The sequence below is a fragment of the Lutra lutra genome, chromosome 4 (assembly GCF_902655055.1).
Source record: "Lutra lutra chromosome 4, mLutLut1.2, whole genome shotgun sequence".
NCBI lineage: Eukaryota > Metazoa > Chordata > Mammalia > Carnivora > Mustelidae > Lutra > Lutra lutra.
In genome coordinates, this window is record NC_062281.1 from 90,407,425 (window position 1) to 90,427,053 (window position 19,629).

General features: G+C 49.8%; 2 protein-coding genes across 5 annotated transcripts; one reads left to right on the forward strand and one right to left on the reverse strand.

Annotated features, from left to right (window-relative positions):
- The first annotated feature begins 415 nt into the window (after positions 1-415).
- On the forward strand, positions 416-10,174 carry MINDY1 (MINDY lysine 48 deubiquitinase 1). 3 transcript variants are annotated; one of them, XM_047725706.1, is made up of 11 exons: positions 417-986; positions 4,538-4,640; positions 4,837-5,356; positions 5,742-5,799; positions 6,206-6,270; positions 6,683-6,841; positions 7,187-7,289; positions 7,843-7,985; positions 8,760-8,951; positions 9,276-9,419; positions 9,645-10,174. In XM_047725706.1, the coding sequence occupies exons 3-11, from the start codon at positions 4,904-4,906 to the stop codon at positions 9,723-9,725; spliced, it is 1,398 nt and encodes a 465-aa protein (XP_047581662.1). In that variant the 5' UTR covers positions 417-986; positions 4,538-4,640; positions 4,837-4,903; the 3' UTR covers positions 9,726-10,174. The 3 variants fall into 3 exon arrangements, with proteins under 3 accessions (XP_047581664.1, XP_047581662.1, XP_047581663.1); XM_047725707.1 differs by having other exon boundaries at positions 418-986; positions 4,789-5,356; XM_047725708.1 differs by lacking the exon at positions 6,683-6,841 and having other exon boundaries at positions 416-986; positions 4,789-5,356.
- A 63-nt stretch (positions 10,175-10,237) lies between these two features.
- Positions 10,238-18,991, reverse strand: ANXA9 (annexin A9). Of its 2 annotated transcripts, XM_047725722.1 has the most exons (14): positions 18,917-18,991; positions 18,703-18,799; positions 18,098-18,187; positions 17,820-17,916; positions 16,971-17,065; positions 16,693-16,806; positions 16,401-16,491; positions 15,357-15,436; positions 15,152-15,211; positions 14,522-14,606; positions 14,296-14,391; positions 14,153-14,211; positions 11,363-11,485; positions 10,238-11,133 (listed from the first exon to the last, which is right to left on the reverse strand). In XM_047725722.1, exons 3-14 carry the CDS (start codon positions 18,170-18,172, stop codon positions 11,071-11,073), a joined length of 1,038 nt encoding a protein of 345 aa, XP_047581678.1. In that variant the 5' UTR covers positions 18,173-18,187; positions 18,703-18,799; positions 18,917-18,991; the 3' UTR covers positions 10,238-11,070. The 2 variants fall into 2 exon arrangements, with proteins under 2 accessions (XP_047581678.1, XP_047581677.1); XM_047725721.1 differs by lacking the exon at positions 18,703-18,799 and having other exon boundaries at positions 18,098-18,183; positions 18,917-18,981.
- Between the last annotated feature and the right edge of the window lie 638 nt (positions 18,992-19,629).

Sequence of the window (19,629 nt, forward strand, 5' to 3'; positions counted from 1 at the left end):
GGTGGGAACAAGGACCAGAGCACAGGGGTTTTGGATCTTCTGCTTGTTCAGCTAGTTCTCTCCCTGCTGCCTCTCTTCCCAGAGCCTGAGGAGTCTTCCAAACTTTCTGCACCACAAGGGGCAGTTCTGCCTGACCAGATCCATTTCTAGAAGAAGAAGAAGAAGAAGAGGAAGAAGATGATACAGTAAGGGCTTGGAAAATAGCAGGATTTAAAAAAAAATTTAAATGGGTAAATATGTAAATATCATGCTATTTGGCCCTGCTTCTGTGGATCCAGAGCAAAAGCTTGCCATAGCCACCGAAAAAGCGCAAATCCACCCAGCCGCTGCTGTCCAGCCCTGCTCCTCCCCACGCTCTGCAAGGGCACTTGCTCTTCCCTATTCTCACCAGAGAGGCACAAGCGCACCGTCCCTTCCAGCGGCAGGCGGAGGGAAGAGAAAGGGTCTGTTGTTTTTCTCTCCTTGTTTCTCTCTCCCTCACTGCCGATCACCAAGCTGCTGACCAGGTCAGAAAGCCCTGATGGAAATTCTTCAGGGCTGGGCGGGCCCCTGCTCCTCCAGGGAGCTTGTCCTTGACTAATTTTTCTTTGTCCCAATGGGAAAAAAAGAGAGAGAGACATAAAAAAGAAAAACCACAAACTTCCTTTGAAAATCAGCTTGTAGTCAGGGCCTGGAGCGTATGCCCTAGACTCTGCAACTCAGGAATCCCGAAGACGCTCTGAGCGACCTGGGAGCACCTGGGCTGCCCTTCTGCCTGCCCGCACCCTCCTCTGGTGACCCCAGTCGTGGGCGTGAGTCCGGAAGTGGCCACCACCAAGCCGGGACAGCCGCTCATAAACCTGTGTAGACCTGGATAAGCTCTGGCCTTGACAGCTTGGACGGCAGCTGGGACTGTGGAAGCACCCCTCCTTGGGGCTACCTTCCTCATCGAATTGCCACAACTGGACCCTCTTGCTCTATCCAAGAACAGCACCCACTTCTTTAAGGTAAAAACTTTGTTTTAACCATTTCCTTTATGCCACCCCTCCCCCCCACCTCCCACCCGGTTCTCGTTTTCCTCTGCAGCTCTGGGGAGGTGTCATGGAATGTCTCACCACTTTTTTGGTGCCTACAAGTCTGGATTTTGAGAGGAGCTAAGACAGGAGGGATATGTAAAAGGGACTAGCTTGTCCCTTCATTTCCTTCGTTTAATGAAAACTTCCCTCTGTCGCTTGCAAGCAAATAGACAGGGCATGGTAGAGGTGATGGACTTATTTGGGGGCAAAATTTTAAACCAGGAGTTGCATGAAGATTTGGGTCATACTGAGAAGGAGATTGCAGTGGGAAAGTTCGTGGGGGTATGCGTGTGTTATTGAAGTACCCGCCCATTTTCTATGCTTCTTCCAACTTTCGGCTATTTACTGCCCCTGCGAGGGAGGGGCGAGGGCTATTTTAACTCCCTCGCCCACCGCCAGAGGATAATTCGGGCAGGAGAGAATGCGTGGGACTTAAGAAAAGAAGAGGAAGATAATGAAATCCTGATTTGTTTGAGTGCCCTCCCCCTCATCCTTTCCTGCTCTGACACACTTGTGCCCACCCCCCAAGGAGTGCACCTTGTAGAGTGGAAATCCTCCATTCCATCTCTTAAGACTTAGCCCACTGGGCTTTTCCCAGTTTCTCTGACACCCAACTCCCTCTGGTTTCTAGCCCCTGGTTTCTTTTGACTCACCCCCTCACCAGCTAGCTGCCTAACCCCCACTTAATTATTGATCATTTCTAGCATTGGACAGAAAAGATAAGAAATGAATGCTGCTTTTCTCCAAGCTCTTTTAACTTTCTCAGGCTCTGCTTGAAGGCTCAGCCTAACTGTCATTTGGGAGGGGAGGGGAAAGGGAGGTGAGAGAGTGAAAAAAAAAGTGTAAGGTGTGCAGGCAATTTTGACTAGTCTGATTCTAAGTGAACAACATGTAAATGAGACACAGCTAGCATAAATTATATTTGAAGCAAAAAGAGGATCAATTTGGGTGACCAGCCTTTTTTTGGTAACTTTTCTTTCTTTTTCCTTAAAGATTTTATTTACTTATTGACAGTGAGAGAGAGAGAGAGCGAGAGAGAGCGCACAATCAGGAGGAGGGGCAGAGGGAGAGGGAGAAGCAGACTCCACTGAGCAGGGAGCCCAATCCCAGGACCCTGAGATCATGACCAAAGCCGAAGGCAAACGCCCAACTGACTGAGTCCCCCAGATACCCCAAATTTCTGTCTTTCAACTTCACCTCCCAGGCCTTAACCTAGTCCTGAATTCCTGCCACTTTATAAGAAGGAAGCATAGTATCAGGTTAGTAGGACGCTGGGGAAAAGACAAGATTTCTAACGTCTAATTTCTCCCCTTTTCTCACCCCAAGTAAGGCAGGGAGGGGAGCTAGGAGGTTGAAGGAGAATGTTTCCCAGGGGACAGAGTTTATGGCTTTTTATTGTTTGTTATCCACAGCCTTAATTAAATGTCTGTGCTGGACTCGATGCTTAGTGCTGATAGAGAGCAGGTTAAACAGGTCCAGGGTTACATCTAAGATGACCTAGGTGGGACTAGACAGAAAGAACATACAGAGAGGTAGGGAGATGACAGTAGAGGGAGTATTTACTTTTTTTTTTTTAAGTTTTTATTTTGATTCCGATTAGTTAACATACAGTACTATATTAGTTTCAGCTGTGTTGTATAGCAGTTCAGCACTTCCAAACATCACCCAGTGCTCATCACGAGGGAGTATTTCTATACCTTTCTTTCTTTTTTTTTTTTTTTTTAAGGATTTCTTATTTATTTTAGAGAGAGAGAACGCGAGTGGAGGGAGGGGGCAGAGGGAGAGGGGAGGGAGAGAGAGAATCCACAGGCAGAACCCCCACTGAGCACGGAGCCCAACGCAGACACACACAGGCTCAATCTCACAACCCTGAGATGGTGACCTGAGCCGCAGTCGAGTCCACCATCAAGAGTGGGCAGCCCAGGCACACCTGGGTGGTTCAGTTGGTTAAGCCACTGCCTTTGGCTCAGGTCATGATCGTAGTATCCTGGGATCAAGTCCCACATCAGGCTCCTTGCTCAGTGGGGACCCTGCTTCTCTCTCCGCCTCCGCGCCTGCCGCTCTGCCTGCTTGTGCTCTCTCTCTCTGTCTCTCTCTCTCTCTGACAAATAAATAAATAAGATCTTAAAAAAAAAAAAAAAGAGTGGGCAGCCCAACCAACCGAGCCACCCAGGCACCCCTGTGAGCGAGTATTTCTTATGTAAATCAGTAATCAGCACTGTCACATTCCATATAAAGAGTGGGCAAGAGAGTATATCTGGGTTTAGTTGATTTGGGGAGCAGAGAGGAACTGAAGAGAAGTTGCTGCCTCAACTCCAGATGTGGAAAGTTTACTGTCAGAATTTGTTGGGGGTCTGGTTTTTGTGCCGAAATTATTTACCAGAGCCAGTCTCTGACCCAGGTCCCCGTGGCCTACATTTCCCCTCTTGGACCCACAGGAAGTCCCTCCCCAAACCTTTTTGCTGTGGTTTGGGATTGTGTAAAGTTCAGTAGAGACCTGTGAGGAGAAAGACTTCTTTCTCACTGGTGTTTTATCTTTCAGGGCATGATACTGTCTGTCTTGTCTGTCTGTATCTCCGCTCTTCACCCTGAGCATTCAGTGACTGTTAATCTTTTCATCCTTGGGGTAGAGTGGAGAAAAGGGAACCCTAAGGATACCGGTTTGAGCTCTGGATGGCCCCTGAACAGCTTGGGGGCTGTGGTTTGGTGTAGGGTAGATGGAATGACTACCATCTTGGCTAAGATGGTAGATGACGCCTGTTACAGGGTGAGCTAAAGACCACTGAATTAATAACCATTTGTGCAGCTAACCCTTGAACAACACAGGGGTTAGGGATGATGACCATTCATACAGTTGAAAATCCATGTATAACTTTTGACTCCCCCCAAACTGAACTAATCACCTACTGTTGACTGGAAGCCTTACCCAAAACACAGACAGTCAATTGATACACATTTTGTGTGTTAGACGTATCATATATATTCTTCCAATAAAGTAAGCTAGAGAAAAGAAAATGTTATTAAGAAAATCAGGGGCACCTTGGTGGCTCAGTGGGTTAAAGCCTCTGCCTTCAGCTCAGGTCGGGCTCTCTGCTTAGCAGGAAGCCTGCTTCCTCCTCTCTCTCTGCCTGCCTCTTTGCCTACTTGTGATCTCTGTCAAATAAATAAATAAAATCTTTAAAAAAAAAGAAAATCATAAGGAATACACCTGAAACTAATGTAAATTGTATGTCAACTATACTTCAACAAGAAAAAAGAAGAAAATCATAAGGAAAATACATTTACATTTACAAAAGAAAATATTTCATATATTTACTGAAAAAAAAAATCCATGTAGAGTGAACCTGCGTGGTTCAAACCCCTTTTGTTCAAGGATCAACTGTACAGTTTTAACATTTCTTTCTCTTTTTTCTTTCTGTCTTTCTACTTTATTTTCCCCTTTCTCTCCATCTTTTTTCCATTCCTTGTCCTTATCATTTCAGGGAAGCTGACTCCATCCAATGACTTCAATCCCACCAGAATCCTTCCTCCCAACCTGAAAGCCCTGTACCCTCGTCGGTCCCATGTGGTCACAGCCTGTGAGAGGTGAGGGGAGGTCAGGCTGGGGCCCTTCTGTTCACCCAGCTAAGAAAGACATGCACTCCCTGTAACCAGGAGTGACTGTGTAGATGCTATCTAGCCTTCCATACTATAGTCCTTTAACAAGACTTTTCTGGGTTCATTTGCTTTCCAGCCCAATGACCTCCTTCTTATTGGATCGGTCTCTTTTTTCCATACCAAGCCTATATTAGGCAACTCCCCGAGGGCAGGAAAGTCCTTTGGTGCCCCTCAATTGACCTCTTCTGACCATGGAACACCATCAAGCTGAGCTTCCAGACTCTGGTGAGGCCAAGATTCCAGAAGCAGTCAGCTCTGAGAACCAAGAGGTCCTCTCACAACCAGAGGAGCGGCCCCAAGACAAGGATGCCAGAGATGCTGATGGGACAGCTGAAGAACAGGAGCCTATAGGCCAAGCTTCGCTGCTGGCCCAGGGCCAGGATAACCTTGAGTTCCCTCCACCTGATATGAGTTCAAGCCAACTGGAGCTGGCCCATGGGATACAGCCCGAGATAGAAACAGTGGGGGCCTGCTCCAGGCCCCAGGAGCTCCCCCTACCCCTCAGGGCCCGACAGCCTGAGCTGGATTTCTACTGTGTAAAGTGGATCCCCTGGAAAGGGGAACGGACACCTATCATCATGCAGAGCACTAACGGCCCTTGCCCTCTCCTTGCCATCATGAACATCCTCTTTCTTCAGTGGAAGGTAAGAGAGAATTTGGATGGAGGCTCAGAAATTGCTGAGGAAAGTCCTCTTCTGTGACCCACCTCCTTGATCATTCTGTTGTTCTCAGACCAGGCAAAACTTTCCAGATTATCCTCTGTATTTCTCTAGCTTGAACAAGTGAGATAAGATATTCATAAAAACAAGACAAAACAAAACAATTCTCTGTCCTACTCTCGAATCTTCTACTGTCTTGCAAATGGGAATGTCTCGCAGTCCTTCACATTCATTCCCTCACTGCAGTTGCAAGCCTTCTTTTCCACCATGCCCTCCCCTCCCCCCTGTCCTTCTGTGTGTTTCTCCTCCAGTGATCTGTGAAGGAAAACACACACATGCCTAACCCTTTGGTCACCACTTCTGTCTCCAGGTGAAGCTGCCCCCTCAGAAGGAAGTGATCACGTCAGATGAGCTCATGGCCCATCTTGGTGAGTGATTGGGTCTTGGAGAGGAATTACACAGAAGGTTCAAGAGCTTACCCTTTCCACTCAGCCAGAAATCCAGAATATTGAGGGACTTCCCATTTCGGGCTCTGATGTGGCAAGGAGGGTGAAGGTCTACAGGGCTTCTGTGCAAGGCTGGGGAATGAAAAGCAAAAATCAAGGCATTGGGAGTTGGGGATTGTAACCCTACTTCTGCCCTGAGATTTTGATGTGACCTTGGGTGGGCCTTTCACCTTCGTCAGTCTACTTCTTCCTCTGAGAAGTGAAAGATCTGGATTAGATTCTAAGGCTCTTTCCAGCTCTGAAAGTCTGTGGTCCATGACCGTTCTCCAGAAGAGGAAGCAGCTTTTGGGACAATTGGGGAAAGCTGATGAGGGATCCTATTTTGTAGGAGACTGCCTCCTGTCCATCAAGCCCCAGGAGAAGTCAGAGGGACTTCAGCTTAATTTTCAGCAGGTGAGGCAAAGGTCTCGGGGCACAGGAATTTGCAGGTTTGTAAGGGGACATGTAGGCTACAAAGAGAAGCCTTTCTTTTGCTTCTCAAGAAGGCCCCTTAACTATGATTTCTTTCTGCAGGAGGAGAGGCTATATCTCTGTCCTAGAAAATATGTTCCCTTATATAAGATAAAGAAGGGTTGAAGCAAGGGAGGAATGGCATGGCCTGTAAGAGAACCAGGGAAAAGAAGCAACAGGATTAATTTTTTCATTTGTGGAGCTAGGAGTCAGGACAGGGGAGGCTAGGGTAGCCATCATTTTATTCCCCCCCACCAGCTTTATTGGGATATAACTGGCATATAAGACTGTGGGAGCTGAAGGTGTATATAACGTTTTGATGTGATACAGGTATCATTTTCTTTTCTAACCCCAGAACGTGGACGATGCAATGACAGTGTTGCCTAAACTGGCCACGGGTCTGGATGTCAACGTGCGATTCACAGGGGTCTCTGACTTTGAGTACACTCCTGAGTGCAGCATCTTTGACCTCCTGGGCATACCTCTGTACCATGGCTGGCTTGTTGACCCGCAGGTGAGGGTGGGATGGCTCAAATGAGACTCGCATCCGGCTCAAAGCGAGATAGACAAGCAAAATTTTACCGGGTGGGTGTTAGGGAGTTAGGGGTTAGATTGGCTTGGGAATGGAATAGGCTTCAGAGGCTGGACCCAGTGCAGAATTCCTTGAATTTTAACCTTTTGGGGGGGTGTTGGTGAACATTCAAATACAGGCAAACCGTATGCAAGTAGGTCAGTTCTTCGGAAATGGAAAGTTTCAGGAACCTTTGGTTGTAGGGTTGCAATCCTGTGGGCGGGCTTCATTTCCTTCCTAAAAAGATCTTCATTGTTTTGGTACCACCCCATGCCACCGCCGGTGCAGAGTCCTGAGGCTGTGAGCGCAGTTGGGAAACTGAGTTACAACCAGCTGGTGGAGAAGATCATTACCTGCAAGCACTCTAGAGACACCAACCTTGTGACAGAAGGTGACAGCCCTGCTCTCTCTTCTGTGGGTCTTAGGTGGAGGGAATGATGGCTGCCTACGTTTATTGTTTATCATCTGTCTCCCCCGCCACCGCATCCCCCTAGAATGGAAACCCCATGAGAGAGAGAGTTTGGGAGAGGCGCCTGGGTGATCAGTGGTTAGATATCTCCTTTCAGCTCAGGTTAGGATCCCAGGATTCTGGGATTGAGCTCTGCCTGGGGCTCCCTGCACAGCAGGAAGCCTGCTGCTCCCTCTCCCACTCCCCCTGCTTGTGTGTTTTCTCGCTCTCTGCCAAATAAACAAATAAAATCTAAAAAAAAAAAGAGAGAGAGAGAGAGTTTGGGGAATAGGCTGTTGCGTTCAGGATGTAGCACAAGGTGGTCGCTCAGTAACTATTTGTTGAATTAATGAATACAGCCAGGCTTCAAGGGATTTCAGAAAGTGGGACTATCCGCAGAGCTCTGACAGGGACTCTCTGGGTGATCCTTCTTCCTTCTGGGGACTTTGGATTGAAGCCAGGCTCCTCGTCCCCCAACCTTATGCCCTTCTGACAGGCCTGATTGCGGAGCAGTTTCTGGAGACCACTGCAGCACAGCTGACCTACCACGGACTGTGTGAACTAACAGCAGCTGCCAAAGAGGGTGAACTTGGTGTCTTTTTCCGAAACAACCACTTCAGCACCATGACTAAGCACAAGGTGATGAGGCTTTGGAGAGGGGGGTGGGGGTAGAGTGCTGTCACTGCCTCGTGGTTTCTTCTTCCGGGTCAGCGTGTCAGACAGGATAGGGTAGATTAAATCCAGGTGACAAATCACCCCCAAAATCCCTGTGCTTTACCACAGCCAAAGTTATTCTTCATGCTGGATGGCTGCCATTCTGTCCCACATTGTCTTCGCTCTGGGACCCAGGCTGACAAAACAGCCTTAATCTGGAATATGGGAGGGAAGAGAGGGGGAGGGACACTGTGCACCCGCTTTTAACGCTTCTGTCTAGAGATGAAACCTGTCGTTTCTCCTACCTTCTCACTGGCCACAGCAACCCCTAAGAAATCAGCCTGCCCTCTACAGGACAGCAAAGTAAAGTCCTCTCCCCGGAAGGGAATGGAAGTACATGAAGAGGGAGAGGTCTTTGGCTCGCAAAGTATTTCTCCTCAGAGCCATCAGGCCAGCCCAGAGAGCCACTGGAAGTAGGGTAGACAGCAGCATCTTGTGTGGGACCCCAGCACCGAGGACTCACACTTGGACCACAGGGACTGCCACAATCCACACCCCACCCCCAAGCCGATGGCACATGCATAGACATCTGGGCTTTTTCCCTGCAGCCACACGTGTGAAGGATGCGTGTGCTCACAGCGACACACTCTAACTAGCACACCAGACGAGTCAAATGGTCTTTGCATCTCAGCTGATTCCTGGTAGTAAAGTGCCTCTGGGTCTGCTCTCCCGCCAACAAGTTCGTCCTCTTCTCTGCAGAGTCACTTGTACCTACTGGTCACCGACCAGGGCTTTCTGCAGGAAGAGCAGGTGGTGTGGGAGAGCCTGCACACCGTCGACGGAGACAGCTGCTTCTGTGACTCTGACTTCCACCTGAAACACTCCCTCGGCAGGGGCCCTGGAGCAGGGGGTGGCAGGGGCTCCCCTGAAAAGCAGCGCCAGGTAGACCAGGTATGTGGGCTCTTTGGGAAGGGGCGCGGAGAGCTAGTCTGCTCACGAGCTCTTTGCTGGAGGCGAGTAAGATGCGATTCCTCCTGTAGATGTCATGACCCACAAAACCCGTGCCCCCTTACAGTCACCCGTGGACCACCTCCGCACTTGGAGCAGTGTGTTCTCAGTCCCCACAGATGATGTACTTGGCTGTGGGTCTTGCCCTGGAGGGGGAGCTGGTGAATGTGAAGGAGAAGCAAGACGGGTTTGGAAACCTAAAGCCGGGCCGAACGTCCCCCAGGCCGCAGCCACCTCACTGCTTCTGTTCTCTCTGCCTCTTTCTAGGACTACCTGATCGCCTTGTCCCTGCAGCAGCAGCCGCAGGGCACGCTGGGTCTTAGTGACTTGGAGCTGGCCCAGCAGCTTCAGCAAGAGGAGTACCAGCAGCAAGCAGCCGGGTTGCCAGCGCCAGTGCGGGCCTCACCACAGGTGAGCAGCTGCCCCCAAAGGCCCTGAACACCACTTTGTTCCTTCCCGCAGTGCCAACACTTGTCCTTGCAAATCCTGCACTTGTCTCTTTAAGGGTTCCTCCCCCCAGGGTCCCATCTTCTCTCTCCCCACCGACCCTCCTGATCCTGCCCCCAGGACCTTCTAGAACCTCTGTCCTTGTACTCTTCTGGGCTGACAAGTAACCCACTGTTAAATCCCATACAGGGGAGAGGAGCCACGTCTGGTCGCCCAGTCGGGGAGCGTCGACAGAGGCCCAAACAAGAGTCAGATTGTGTCCTCCTGTAGCTTTGCCCAGTGCTGGGGCTGCCCTGCCTCTTTCTCGGAGGCCATGGCTATGCTGCTTGCTTCCCCCAGCTCCACCCCTGAGATATGCAGGGTAACTTATTTATGGACTATGGGGGATCCAAGCAGGTGGTCAATGCCAAGGTCAGACTCGGTAACATCTTGCCCTCCTGTGCTGCTGCCTTCTCTGCCTCCCAGTCATCCAGGGCAACACTGGGGTTGGTGGGGTGAGGATTTCTGGTTGCCAGCTCCCCTTTCCCAGAACAGTCACACCCACAGACGGACTCAGGCTCCAGGGTGAGGTCCCTGTCTAGAATGTACCTCCCCTGGCTAGGCCCTCCTGCGGATCCTGCTGGCCTGTCTCCAGTTGTTTCAGGGTTTGATTTGGGTTTCTATCTCCATTATTTGTAATGCTTTCCTAGGGGTTTGGAAATAAAACTTCGTTCCTGAGATCTGTTGTTTGCCTTGCCCTGTGGCTCTTGGGGTTAAGTATTTGACCCAATTAAGGAATGCAAAAAGGTGGGGGAGGTTATAGAGGCCCGCAGGGGGGCTGTGCTTGTCATTCCTAATAGGGCCAGCAGGGGGAACCAAAGCCTGCTTCTTTTCTTTTATGTCTCTTTTTACTAGTTTTTAGTAGGTCTTGGAAATGGTAATCTGGTTTGGGAGGTGGGTTTCCAAGTCCCTGCTTTGGACAGATGCAGTTTGGGAGTTGTGCTCCCTGCTAACCTAAGACTTCCCAGGCAGGGGAGGGCAGATTGATCAGATGGTCCTTTGCTACCTCTATTTCTGACCTTATTCTGGCTCCTGTTTCTCAGTTACTTTGCCTGAAATTTCCTGGAGAAGAGAGAATAATTGAGGGGTGGGGGGAACCTTGAGGGGGGCACTTATTGCAGCCCTAGAGCCTCAAACAGGATCCCTGCGGAATATCCAAGTGCATATCAAAGGCACCTCCAGCTTCAAGGTCTCCTCCCAGCCCTTGTCCTGCTCCACCCAGACTTCAATCAGGGAACACAAACAACAGTGAAGTTTGCCAAAAGAATTCAAGAAATCGGTGAGATGTTCTGGCCTGGGTATGGGAAGGATGAGTAGGGAAGAAACCATCAAAGAGCTGTCTATACCCAAGACAGATGGGATACCCTGGTGCAGGGATCACTTTGAGATGAGGAAACTAAGGGATTCAAAAGAAACTTCAGATTCTAGCCTCAACAAGAGCTGGAGCATGTGGTGCTCAGTGAGGGGTTATCCTATTTGGAGGTCCAGCTGATTTCCTGCAGGCTCAGCCAAACACAGCACTCTCAGATCCTCGGATGTCATGGTGTGGTAGGGCGGGCAGGAGCCCAGGGAGGCCTCAGAGGTCTTCGGCCCTGCACAGGGCTAGTAGGGCTGACCGGCAGTCCCCTTTCACTGCTTCCTACAGAAAAGAGAGTCAAGTGTTAGATCCCACTACCACCATGGCCCAGGCATTCTGTTTCCTCCGTTGTGCTGGTCCACAACTATCTGATGTCAAGAGTTGTGTATGAAATTAACCAGACTCATGAGTTCTCCAGGGCATGAACATGCTAGGTGGTGTGCACGGAGGGCAGAGTGGAGGTGAGGGGTGAAGCTTTGGGGCTCTAGGTTAAGAACTAGCCAAGTCTCACCTGGAGAGAAGAGTAGAGGGACTTGCCAAATTTTTTTTTGAACTCAGCTCTGATGCTTAGAAGGTCAGTCTCACTTCGAGAGATAAGGATACGCATTAGGACTTGGTAATTGGGCTTGAGGTTCTGGTAGAGGGAGGAACAAGGGGGAGAGGGTGATAGGTAGTTAGATTCTCAGAGTAGAGACAGGACAGCATGGTAAATTACTCTAGAAAGGGGAAGTGAGGTATGAGTCCTGGCAAAAGAGAAGTGTACTCTATGTAAGAGGAAAATTTATCCTTGTCCACCCTCATGGAAGGTGATTCAGTGGGAAAGACCAGTGGGAGCAGCTGGGGTAGCTCTCCCTCTGGCCTCATGTCTTTCCTGGCCATGCCACTAGCTTAGAGCCTCATTCCTCCAGATCTCAGTGGTGGGCGGCTCCAAAGTCAGCTACTCACAAAAAGGATAGGAGAAACTTGCTACCTATAAAGACTTCCAGCATGAAAGCCAGGAAGTTTTTAACTTCCAAGTTAGTGAATGTCCAGGGACGATATACCCAGCCTATCCCCACACTGAGCTGATGGAGCTCTGAGAAGGTGCAGGGTCATGTGACTTATGGTTCTGAGCCTGACCTACCAGGGCCACCCCATGGCCTCATCTGTATACACCAGTTTCTCCTGGTTTGACCCCTGGGGCCCAACATCACTGTCTTCCTCCTAAACCTGCAACAAGCCTCCCGCCTTTTGGTTAAAGAAGGTAATGCAGGGTTTGGCTTAGAAATAATAGAGGTATAATATGTGAGTTATAATTGTAAATCATGAATTATAATTGATTAGATCAAATCACGAATGCTAACGGATCATAATAAATGTGTTATCATGAGAGATTTCTAAATAAAAACGTTGGTTGCAAAAATTCTATTTATGTCATGGGCTGGGCGCTGGCGCTGTCAGAATTTCCTAATAGCTTCTTTCCCAGCGTTTCCTGTTACTTGACTCACGAGACCCTTCCCAGAACTGCCTGATACCCACACTTCTGGCATCTACACAGATCATAAATTCCCATAAAAAAAAAAAAAAAGGAAAATGAGGAAGTAACAACAGGATGCTGTATTTCATTTGGACTCATTACCTTATTGTCTGCGCTGATGTCTGCTTTATCTTAAATTTCATGTATTATCAATTTTGAATTGTGATAAAGATTATTGATGGCTCCCCAATATTCCATTCTTTCCCTTCTTCCAACTCTTATTACTTCAAAGTCATAGAATTGGGGCAATGTCCTCACTAACTGAATATTCTTACTGATGCATAAGTACCCTTTCTAGCAAGCCTACATTAAACATAATTCTTGCCTTGTTCCTTGAGAACGTACTTGGCATCTTATACTTCCCTGGGAACTTTTAGCAAGCATTCATTCTTTGGTTCAGACTGGTCCAAATTTTCCTAGATCGGCTTTCACTGAAGGTCATTTTTCTGAATAAATATTTGTCACAACGTATGTTTTCACATATTTCTCATGAGAGGATAAAACTGAAGCATATGATTGAGTTTTTCCTTTTTAAAAAAAGTTTTCAGAAAAATAGGCCTATATTATTTTTTGACTCCTACTTCTAGGATAAACCTGGCATTTACAGCCAAGAGCGTGGGTCCTACAATCCAATTATATTATAATCACTTACTGCTGGGATATAAGTTTATTGATGACAGGAATTTAGACAGATAACCACAACTCTTCAAACCAGTCATAGTGTTGGCTTGGTGTAACAGTACAGACATTATTGGGGAAGTAAAATATTTTTCTACTGTCAAAATGGAAATCTCCATTGATGATAAAATATGTACATATATGTACTATCTTTTGAATAATTGCCAATAAGGCATGGTGATTTCTCACTCAGTACACAAGAAGCTATGCCACCTACCAAAATGATAATTACTTTTATCTTTACAATTTGGATGATTTTTTTTATTTATAGATGTTGGGGGACAGTTGCACTAATAGGAGGCCTCGCCCAATGAGTAGAATGACTAGATTCTGTGTATGGAATTACTTAAAACCAATGTCACCAATTTAAGTGTGGATAATATGGGACAAAGTCCAACTATTGTGGAGGAAGGTGGTCCTGGGTGCTAGGACTCTAATGGTATAGTTTATACTATAGTATAAACCAACACCTATGGTACAGACCAGGAGTTGACACATGGCAGTTCAATGTCCTAAAGGACCATTATGTGTGTGTGGTTTTTAATTATTTTTAAATTCCAGCATAAATAACATATCATGTTATAATAGCCATTATATGTTTTATAGGAGGCCTATATTTATTAGCTGTATATGACCTTGGGCAAAGAACTTTACCTCTGTACCTCAGTTGTTTCATCTATTAATTGGAATGTGTATAACAAGCCCAGCATAGGCCCTGGGACACAATGAACAGCCAAGAAATGCTGGCTCTTGTCATAATTCTTGCTAGCATTGTCACCATTATTACTCTGGTGACAACTGAAATTGGACATGGTGCTGTCCTCCAGAGCAAATTCATACCTATAGCTGGCCACCTAGCTATCAATTAGGCCCAAATTTTGGCATCAGTGCCCTTTTGAGTCAAACTCATTTAGCTTTAACCACAGTCCACACCTGCCTCTCTTCTTCACAAGACAGCAAGCCTAGGAAAAGAGAGCTGCTCTATGTTTATAAGCTAAATAGAAGGTTGTTACATGACCAACAGCATGAAACTTCCTCTCTCTTGCCCAGAAGATGTCTCCCCCCAGTTTTTGTTCCAAGGGGAGGGAAAAGAAAACTCCTTCTCACCTGGAGGCCTTGATGAAGTTTATCGGCAAAGTACAGCGGTGTGTTCCTGATCACAGAGACTGGAAGCAGAGAGGGAGAGATGGAGAGAGCTGGCTTCTGAGCCAGGCGAGAGCCCTACCCCTCATGTGCTCAGCAGGCCCTACCTAGGCTGAGCAGGGCCGCCTGAGCATCTCCGTGGAAGAGGTGGTGGATGGTCTTCTCTAGCTCGTGGCCAGTACACCGCTGGTACTGATCGAACACTTGTGGTAGGTGTGGGAGGTAGTTAGAAAGATAAATGGGAGCGGAGATTGATAATCACAGAGAATGATAAGCCCTTGGCCCAAACTCATCATTACAGTAAGCTGGGAAGACAAGAAGTCTTGTGTGTACCTCGGATGAGGTGTTCAGGATTTCGCTGGGTGAAGATTAGGACCCATGTGCCCTCTGTGCTGGGCCCTTCAGCCTGCTTTAATGCCTGGGAGGGAGAAGTAAACCGGGATCATTGGTTGGGGGTAAGGGAGCCACGGTTGTGATGTTCCCAGAATCCATCATCATGGTGGTGGAAATGGGATTCAGAGTGGAAAAGCTTAATGGGACCTGTGAAGCTATTGCTTCTATTTATGGTTAAAACAGACAAACAAAAAAGGAATAGGGCTAAGAGAGGGACTCTGCCCTCACAGCTCAATTCCCCAATGTGGGGGAAATTCTTGCACTCAATGAATTAAATAATCTCCAAGGGAAGGTCTGAGGAGGGGTCCCCCACCCAGATGCCCCTGAGAGGAGACTGTGTCAGTTGAGGAGCTCACTTCCTGTGAGTTCAGGAATCAGAGGCTAAGTAAGTGAACGGGCTTCACATGGTCACTAATTGACACTTCATGTCCTCACCTGTCCCTGAGGACTCCTTTCCCAAGGCAAAGAGAGGTTTGCAGGACAAGTGGGTACACCTGTCCCTGGCTCTAGGAGCCACTGGAGGAGGGTGTCTTACGTGCACAGCCAGGCAAGCTCTTTGCCCCTGCTCACCTGGACATCCTGTTCCACCAGGTTATAGTCGATGACTCCAGAGTAGCTCTCGCGACCCCCCTAGAAGAAACTCTCTCAGGAGGACTCTCTGAGGGGGAGCTTTTTACCTCCAGGACAACCTACTACACTCCTCCCCTCAAAACCTTCTCTTGCTAATTATACCCAAGCAATGCTGCCCGCTCCGCCGCAGGCCAGTCCTCCTCACCTTGGCCAGGGCCAGGAGCAGTTCCTGCAAGATGCCGCTGGTCTCAGATTTGATGTCTTTCTCAGCCTCCACCTGGAAATCTGGGATAGGGTTAGGAGCTCTCTGAAGTCTCCTGATTTTTCCCAGTGTAGCTATTCCCTGTCATACGCCCAGCCCACTGCCTACACTGCCATCTCTGGCTGGGGGTAGCTTGATGGCTGCCAGTTCCCAGGATGGAAGGCAAAAGCACCATCATGGCCACCCTGAAAACAGCCTGAAGCCACGAGTAACGCATGCGCTGTAGGGTCATGCATCAAGTGGGGACAACCTGCTTGGGGAAGGAGGCCTTTGTTATTTGAGTGGTAGGCAGGCAGTCAGCAGGGACAGGGACACCTCCATTGTTAGGCCAGAGGGCTAGGGCCTGGCCCCCTCACTGGAGGCAAGGAGAAGCGACGTGGAAGGACGTGAAGAAGTGAAAGAAAAAGAAGGAAAAGAAAACCAGAAGCAAGAAGTGAGAGGTAGAAGATAGATTAAGACAGGCTGAGAATGGACACAAAGGAAAACTGGGGAAAGAAAAAAAAAGAGGGGGGGTGTTCAGATGCAGAGGAGAGAAGGCCAGTAAGCAATTAGTGGCTGAGGCATGTGGCAGTCAAGCAGGGGCCTGAGGGGGAGTACCGATAACTTAGAGAGCAGGTTCCCCACCCTCCCCCCGGGGTTGCAGCAAGGTTCCATTCAGCCTGGGATGTGGTGTGAGGGCAAAATCAGGAAGGGGCTGGGAAGATGACATGGGTACTCTCAGGACTGTCACAGTGCCCAAAGTTGTCATTACCTTGGAATCTGCCCCAGAGCCCCCGACTAAGATGGCTAATCATTGCTTCTCTTTCTTTAATGATCACATCTGGCTCTTGCCTGGGGGAGACTGAATACTGGCAACGGTGGGTGAGGGGAGAGACCCCAAGGGAATAGCGCTGGGGCATACAGGTTCCCAGAAGGCTTGCCTGTAGGGAGGGCAGGAGAGCAGGGGCTGTCTTGCCATCCCTTTCCCCGCTCCTCATATGCTCTTACTATGTTTGTAGACCATCAGGCACTCCTGCAGCTGGGCTGGGCTTCGCGTGGCAAGAATTTCCACAGCCACATCCTCCGGAGAACAAGAGCTCTACAAGAAATTGGGAGGCCACTTTGACACTGGGCCATGCCATGACGATGGTAGAGAGCAGAGGCTGACCACCTGTCAGTGTGGAGCAGGCACAAGGCAAGTCAACCTTCTGGAGCGGGCAAAGGCAAGTCGGTCAACCCTCTCCTCCCCTCAATGGTGTCCTCACTTCCTTGATGGCTAGCGAGCTTCCACTCCTGGTACCTTCAAGGCTGTCCTCAATTCCTGGGCATCGAACTGGGCGGCAGGCTGCAGCAAAGTCATCACGATCCTCTCGAGGCTGCCAGAGAGTGCTGCCTGCAGGGACTTCCATAGGTCCTACAATGAATGGTCCCCATAGCAGAGGAGTGGAAATCATGGGGAGGGCCCCGGATGTGTGGGGATCTCTGGGGAGATCTGGCGGGCTGCCGTTGGCTGTACTCCACGTCTTCTAGGGGGCTGCTCACCCCAGTCTGCTGCTCCTGGGAAGCCAGTGGCCTCACCTGTTGGGTACGCTCCTGGAAGGCTCGAGAGATGAGCTGCCTTTGCTCTCTGCTCCTGTTGGTCAGTACACCCACGATGGCACTGTGGTCCACACCTGAACAGAGATGAGGGCTGGGCTATCAGCTGGGCAGAAGCCAACAGAGTCTATACAGGGCAGGGATCCCCTTCCTCCCAGACTCAAAGCCTCCAGAGGAGGAGAGAAGGCGATCCAGGAAAGGGCTGTGAACAGCAGGGGTTGCAACACCTCCACTTCCATTTGGCCTCAAAAGAAGATGCAGGGCTGCCTGTGGGTCTCAGCTGGAACTCTTGATTTCAGCTCAGGTCACAGTTTCAGGGTCATGGGCTCTGTGCTCATCAGAAGTCTGCTTAAGATTCTCCCCCTCTGCCCCTCCCTTCACCGCTCCTGAGCGTGCTCTCTCTCTCTCTCTCTCTCAAAATGGAAAGAAAGAAAAAAAAAAGAATTAAAAAAGAAGACCCAAATAAGATGCCAAAATGGCATGTGAACCTGACCCAAAATTAGGTGAAGTTGACCTGGTGTGGTGGGGGAGAAATGGCTTGGTGATCATAGACTTAGATTAGAATCCCAGCCCTGCCATTATGAGCTGTGTGACCTTGGGCCAGCCTCTTTGTCTCACCAAGCCTGTTCCCTCACCTGTAAAATGGAAATAAGACTTACCTCATAAGGGTGTCCTGAGAATGGGAATGACATACCTACCATGGTACTTGACACACAAGAATTAAGGCATTCCACAAACATTTACTGAACAACATCACTTCCTCCTTCCTTCTCGGTCTGCAGACTGGTTTCTAAAAGGTGGATCCCCAGGGGCAGAGGGAAAAGGGCTCACCTTGGCCTGCAATGGCCCTCAGCAGCCTTTGCACGTCCTTGTCCACGCTGAAGCTCAAGAAGGTCCTGAGGGTGCCCAGGGTTCCCCAAGCTGCAGTCTGTAAGAGCATGAGGGGTGGGGGTAGGGGGGAGCATCACATGTCTGCACATGCCTGCCCCAGTGCCTCAGCAGGGCCCTTGGCCTGCTCTCAGGGCCTGCTCTCCCTTTTCCCATCCCCTATTCTCTCACAGCCCTGGAGTTGATATAGTAACAATGATTCTGATGATCACAGTCCCTACCTTGTTGGCCAGGCCCAGGTGGCTGAGGATCTCCTGGGTCAGGGATGGTCTTGTCTTCCCGCTGGTTACAGACATGGTATGACTGGCTGTCCCAGGGAGGGAAACAGGAGCGAACTGTGGAGAATTTCCTGGCCCTTTGGGCCTCTTTATGACCCCCAGACCCCTGAGGCCCATGTCCCATGCTGTTCCTTTCCCATTTTGCAGAAAGAAAATAAACATCGACCAGCTTGGCAGATTTGGGAGCCCAAATGGAGGGGTAAATGGAAGTCCCCATCTTCCCTACCTCTCACCCCTCCTTCAGGAAGCAAGTATTGATCAGGAATGCTGCTAGAATAAGCACCAAACAAACCCTCCCTGACTCCAGGGTGGGTCCCAAGGCTTCCAAACTTTGATCTCAGGGGGATGACCCCCTTCTGAGATCCACGTCCCTCCCTTCTGGTGGTCTGGCTAGGGATTCCTGAGGCGGTGCAGGGGAGGTGAGGTGATGTGGCTGGATGAAGTGTGTGGGGTGTGAGATAATAACTCTGAAAACACCCACCCCGCTTCAGCCCCAGCCCGGGAGTAAGTAAGCTCCTGTCCTCCTGCCCACCAGGCTGCCTACGTCTTGCCGGCCTTTCCCCCTCAGAGTCTCTGACAGTGACCTTCAGCTCAGCAGGTGGGACTCCGGGGCTGATGTACGTGTTCCTTTGGGTGCATGGGTGACTAGACAAGGGAGCAAGCCCTCACCTTAGAAAAAGAAAACTCCTTTCTCCGTCTCCCAAGGGATCCACAAACTTTCCCTCCTCCCTTCCCCCACGAGGGCCCAGGGCCAACGCTTACCCAGAGGTGCTGGGGGCGAGGTGGCCGCTGTCACAGCCTGGCAGCTGCCGGTGTGGGCACCAGCTTCTGTGTGATCTGCTAGAGGAGAGGGGGCGTGTGCAGCCTGGGCTGGGCAGCCAATCAGATGACCTCTCTAGCAGCCCCGCCCAGCTGTCATCTCCCACCCCCGGCCCCTCCCAAATGTGGGAGAGGACAAGGCCCTACCTGGTTCCACAGGCAAAACCCTCCCTACCAAGTATCTTTCCTCCCAGGAGCCAGGCCTCAGCCCCTGGAGAGAATTCTCCTAAGCCTTTGGGCGCTCAGCGGGACACAAGGGGCTTTGTGCGTTGCTTTCCCCGTGGGGCCAGGTGGGACCACAGAAGCCCAGTCTTTGAGTCCAGCTTCTGACCTGGCTCTGCCTCTGGCCCCAGCTCCCTGGGGGGACAGGTCAGACAGGCTCCAGGCTGATTTAGAGGCTGATAGAGAAAAACCTGTTGGGGCACATACCAGCGGGACACCCCAGCCTGCACCCTCCAGAGGGGGTCTTAACCCCCAAACTCCCTATTACCTTATCAGAGCCAGCCAGCCTGGGTGGGAAGGGCAGGGGGACTGTTTGGATCTGTGGGGAAGAAAGAGAGCAGGTATTTGAGAGTGGAAGCAGATCAGCAGAGTCACGAGAGAAAAATGCAAACAAAGGGTGTTCCCTGTGGACAGAAGCATCATGGTCCCAAAAG

Bases quoted from the DNA above. Each gene is read 5' to 3' on its own strand.
- MINDY1 (XM_047725706.1), top strand. From the start codon at position 4,904: ATGGAACACCATCAAGCTGAGCTTCCAGACTCTGGTGAGGCCAAGATT. The intron at 5,800-6,205 runs GTGAGTGATTGG...CCTATTTTGTAG, and splicing joins TGAGCTCATGGCCCATCTTG to GAGACTGCCTCCTGTCCATC. The intron at 7,986-8,759 runs GTGATGAGGCTT...TCTTCTCTGCAG, and splicing joins GCACCATGACTAAGCACAAG to AGTCACTTGTACCTACTGGT.
- ANXA9 (XM_047725722.1), bottom strand. From the start codon at position 18,172: ATGTCTGTAACCAGCGGGAAGACAAGACCATCCCTGACCCAGGAGATC. The intron at 15,212-15,356 runs GTGAGGAGGACT...AGTTTCTTCTAG, and splicing joins TGCTCCTGGCCCTGGCCAAG to GGGGGTCGCGAGAGCTACTC. The intron at 11,134-11,362 runs GTGAGACTTGGC...TCTTTTCTGTAG, and splicing joins CCCTCTACTCTTCTCTCCAG to GAAGCAGTGAAAGGGGACTG.